The sequence below is a fragment of the Barbus barbus genome (genome assembly GCF_936440315.1).
Source record: "Barbus barbus genome assembly, chromosome: 23".
Taxonomy (NCBI): domain Eukaryota; kingdom Metazoa; phylum Chordata; class Actinopteri; order Cypriniformes; family Cyprinidae; genus Barbus; species Barbus barbus.
The window spans coordinates 7,320,295-7,325,204 of NC_136751.1; the positions used below are offsets into that span (position 1 = coordinate 7,320,295).

At 33.3% G+C, this 4,910-nt stretch overlaps 1 protein-coding gene across 2 annotated transcripts; it reads left to right on the forward strand.

The window, feature by feature from the left end:
- The first annotated feature begins 724 nt into the window (after nt 1–724).
- Nucleotides 725–4,034, forward strand: LOC306843370 (uncharacterized protein). Of its 2 annotated transcripts, none has more exons than XM_079374818.1 (6): nt 725–873; nt 1,293–1,409; nt 1,579–1,824; nt 1,925–1,992; nt 3,251–3,383; nt 3,686–4,034. In XM_079374818.1, the coding sequence occupies exons 3-6, from the start codon at nt 1,711–1,713 to the stop codon at nt 3,857–3,859; spliced, it is 489 nt and encodes a 162-aa protein (XP_079230944.1). In that variant the 5' UTR covers nt 725–873; nt 1,293–1,409; nt 1,579–1,710; the 3' UTR covers nt 3,860–4,034. The 2 variants fall into 2 exon arrangements, with proteins under 2 accessions (XP_079230944.1, XP_079230945.1); XM_079374819.1 differs by lacking the exon at nt 725–873 and adding an exon at nt 1,104–1,156.
- The last annotated feature ends 876 nt before the right edge of the window (nt 4,035–4,910 follow it).

Sequence of the window (4,910 nt, forward strand, 5' to 3'; positions counted from 1 at the left end):
TATATCATACTGGTAGTATTTAAAAATTAGTAAATTGCATCCATAGTGCTGCCTTATCTGTATATTTCTGTACATATGTAACATATTGTAGGCACTGTATATCCTGTACCTCTGCTTATTGCACTTCTGGTTAGATGCTAACTGCATTTCATTGCTTTGTTCCTTACATGTGCAATGACAATAAAATTGAATCTAATCTAATCTTTGGATAAAACTGAATGCTTTTAGCACCACTCACTGGAAATGTGCAAGAAGCAATGTAATATGATTTTACAGAGATGTCACAACGTTTTTCATACAAATCAATATTTTATTATTTTTAACCTTATTTTTTATGGAAAAAATACACTGTAAAACTTTACTGTAAATTTACAGGCATTTTCTAACAGTATTATACTGTATTTTTATAAAACAGTAGCATTCTGTATATTTTACAGAATGTCTGTAAATATACAGAAATTTTCTGTTTTCAGCCCGCTAAATTTGTAATACAGTACCATACTGTAAACGCATTGCATTGTGGGATATATTTATTTCGCGCTCAATTCAAATGTGATGTGATCTCCAAAGAAGAAGAAATGTGAACAGTGTATTACAGGCAAACTAGATTCGTCAGCGGGAATTAATTGAACAAAATAATTATTCGCGTTATTAAGATAAGCCAGTGGTTTGTGAATCTGTGCGTAGATAAGCTTTGTGAGCTTCATTTCGCGTTTCAAGCGTTAGTGCCTGTGACGCAGCAAACAATGGACGACGCTGCCTGAGCAGACGCAGAGATCATTTGTCATCTGAATCATCTAACCTGTGCCTGAGATGATGCTAATCGACTGGAGCATGAGAAGATGGATTAATGTTCGACTAAGTATCGATACGGTAAGCTTGTCTTTTTTTCATTCACATTTCTACATTGTTTCCACGCATGGTTTGATTTTGGGAACGTTAAACTTAACTTAAATCCCGAGTTAGCAATTCACTTGGGTAAAATTGGTTTTATATTCGCACATTCACAACATTCACATATTTCCGCGTTCAATAACTTTCTAATTATTTGTGCAATAAAGTTATTTTGGCGGACTAAGCCAGAGCGCGCACACACACGTCACACACCGGATGCGTGCGCGCACTCAGATCACTTGGACATGGTTGTGTACAAGAGGTAAAAAAACTGTATAAATACTGTTCATTTTCTCACACAAACCGCTCGTTTCGTGTCTTAGGCCATCAATGTGTAGTTACGATGGGGAATTATTTAATTTGGATTTCTCTGTGCATGTTCTTTTTCGCTCTTATAGAGACAGTGACCTATACCTGCCATTATATGACTGACAAGCTAGAACGATTTGACCTAAACATATCAAAATTGGATCTACTAAAGAAAAAAAGACACCTACATCTTGGATGCCCTTGGGGTAAGCTGATAGATACCAAATTTTAATTTCAAAGTGAACTATCCCTTTTAAGATGTTTATGCACACCTTCCTTTAATCCAACAATCAAAAACAATTTAAATAGCAAATAAGACACACATTCACATGACCTGCTTCTGATTATTATTTTTTTATTATTATTATTTTTCAGGCTGAACAATCTGATGAAGATCCGGTGCTAATGTAAGTGCTTCCCATTTGTAGTCCATGTTAAAAAATGTCAGTTCTATGATCGTGCTTTTTAATGTGTTATAATTTTGCCAGCACATGAAAATCCATAGTCATGTTCCTAATGCTTATTTCAAAAGTAGTATTCCTGATTGCTTCCATGTCTTCCATGGTCCTACAGCTGCTCCCACACTTGCAGAAATTAGATGGTCTTACCCTTCAAGCAGATGTAAGTAGAGATTACTTAAAGCATGTTGCAAATAAATGTGATTTGTTATGTCTTGGTTCTGTTAGTGATGGTTGTGCTGTCTTCTTAAAAATTGTTTCAGGTATTCACCACTCAATCTGATGTCCAGCAGTCTCTACATTTGCCAGAGAACACAACCTATAATTCTTGGTAAGTAAACAGTAAAGGTTTAGTACCTAAAATGAACATCAAGTCATCATTAACGCTATGGAAGCATATGGGTAGCAAAATTCAGTTTGAAATAATTTCAAATTCAGTTAGTAATATGCAAAATGGCAATGCATTTCTGTATTTTAATTGACATTTTACCCTAAATGTGCAAAGTTTAGTGCAAAATGAAAATGGAAATTCAGTTATATAATTTACATATGATATTTTCTACAATTGTGCATCCTGTTGCCAAGCCCAGCCTTGATGTAGCCTAAAGATTGACAGGTCGGGGGTGTGTTGCATTTTCAAATACATTTCGAATGCATTTTCAAATCCACATTGACTTTATATTCATCATGGGGTATTAAATGAAAATGCAATTGAAACGTCTTATATATGAGTGTCAATGCATTTAAGAAAAATAAAAGATATTTTAAATTACAATTTTTCTACCTTTTTACTGCACCTTTGGATCAGAATGCATTCTGAAATTACAATTATCATGTGGTATTATGATGTAAAAACAGTTTTTGCTTGGACATGTTAAACATCTAATCAATTTGGGTAATACATTTTAATTTCCATTTTGCAACTTATAAAGCATTAAAATATGTTTTTAATTTGTGTATTAAAACTAGTGTAGGAAATGGCAAATGTAAATTTTATAATTTAAATAAAATTTATGTGATATACAATAAAATACATATGTGCACTAAATATTGCACATATGTATAAGAAAATGTAAATTGAAATATATCACCATTTTACGTATTGCATTTCAATTGAATTTTGCTACCCATATACTTCCATGCACCCTGGTGTTGTTCTAATGCCCTATGACCTTCTTTGTTTTTTGGACCACTAAAGGAGAATAATACAAAATAAATAAAAAAAAGCCTGCTCACGCTTGTCCATATAATGGCAGTGATAGTGACCAGCATCAAGATACAATAGTATCACAGAATGTTCACATGCAACATGTCATGTATTCCAAGTGTTCCGAGGGAATGCAATATTGTTTAATGAAAATCCTGACACTGACATTGGTCTTTTGTGCTCGACTGTGCATTCATGAGATACTATTATTATGCAGTTCACAGCTATAGTTGTGAACCCTGTAAATGGGATTTCCCTGCACATATTTCAGATTTAGTTTAATAGTTATGTTGAGTTGAACTATGTATAGACAACTAAACAGAACTGCAATGGAACCCACAATAGTTTATTTGAAGTATTTTCTTTCTTTTTTTATTTTCAGGTCAATCTCTAAGCAACCAGCGGTAAATGTTGAGCAGCCCAACTTTGTCTCTGGCCTTGCAGTGCTGTTTGTATTATTGTATGATTTCAACCTCCAGTATCAGGAAGAGGTGGCATGCACCCTTGCGACTGAGGTTAGCATATTTGCCATTGATATATATATGATAGAGTGAATTGTCACTAACTTGTTTTGACAGTATTTGTAAAGTACTTAAGTATATTTTAACAAATATTTTATACAGTTGATTAAAGAGCTGAATGACATATTGCATATTTAACATTATCATGTAGTCATGTAATCACATCGTAAGTGTTGCAATTCTCTGTGCGGTCTCAAAGAACTCACTTCTGTGAGATGCTGTGTGTGTATGTGTGTATTAGATATATATATTAGACATATACATAATGTTCACTTTTTTTCTTTTCTGTCTTTTAGATGCTTTCTCGACATCAGCCCTGCATGTGCATCAAAAACCAAGAAAGGAAAAGTGACTTACAAGAAGACTGGACATGTTGTGTAAAAAAAGAACAGTACTGTAAACCCACAGGTTTCCTCTCTTCTGAAAGACTTATAAAAAATATATTTCTGAAAAACCTTTCCATTCTTTAAAAGTAAATAAGATTACTGTATTTTGAATTACTTGCTAATTGTTAATTGCATTTTACATGTTTTATATTTAAAAGAAAAAGGAAAAAAAAAACTACAGCTGGCATTTCAGCCAGTAAATTCATATAAGGCAATTGCCTGGTCTTTTCTTCAAAATAAATAAAATGTTTTAAAACTCAGAAAATATTATTTTCTCTATTTTTTTGTGAATACTGTTATGAAAAAGTATATTTTTAATTTTGTAAATCCAAGAGTACTGAAATAAAAGCAGGATTTACAGTATTCCCTGTAAAGAGCACAGTGTAATACTGTAAAAAAAAGTTATATAACAGTATAATACTGTATTTCGTAAATACAGTACAGAACTGTAAATGTTGTGTACAGTAGTAGTACTGTAAAAATACAGTATGTGGCTGGCAACCCAGCTGCCAGTATTATACTGTAAATTTACAACGAAAAGTTTTACAGTGTAATACTGTAAAAAAAAGTTATATAACAGTATAATACTGTATTTCGTAAATACAGTACAGAACTGTAAATGTTGTGTACAGTAGTAGTACTGTAAAAATACAGTATGTGGCTGGCAACCCAGCTGCCAGTATTATACTGTAAATTTACAACGAAAAGTTTTACAGTGTAGCTAAATTTTCCTCTTAGATCATATTGAAATTGGCAGATGTACTGTACACAGACATAATGCCGATTCCATCCAATTGAAAGACATTAAAACAGTGTTTTTTCTCATAAAACCCATATCTGTTGGTTACAGAAATAATGGTCCTTTCTCAACCAATTTAAAAAGACAATTAAATCAATAAGGCTTCTATCACAGGCTGCTCTGCTAGTGTAACGGGGCGAACAAGACGTGAGACGTGTGGATCCATGTGCAAGCTTTTATTAATAAACAGTCAAATAACAGGCAGGATTATCAAACAACAGCGAACAGGTATGGCATGGGCAAGACACAAGAGTATTCCTAGAACAAGCGTGGGTCTTTGATCGGCAAACAATATCCAACAGGGTGAGGCAGAGAGATAATCCAGGTAAACGAGCA

Coding starts and splice junctions, on each gene's coding strand:
- LOC306843370 (XM_079374818.1), top strand. CDS start 1,711: ATGTTCCTAATGCTTATTTCAAAAGTAGTATTCCTGATTGCTTCCATG. Junction 1,825..1,924: donor GTCTTACCCTTCAAGCAGAT/GTAAGTAGAGAT, acceptor AAATTGTTTCAG/GTATTCACCACTCAATCTGA. Junction 1,993..3,250: donor AACACAACCTATAATTCTTG/GTAAGTAAACAG, acceptor TTTTATTTTCAG/GTCAATCTCTAAGCAACCAG.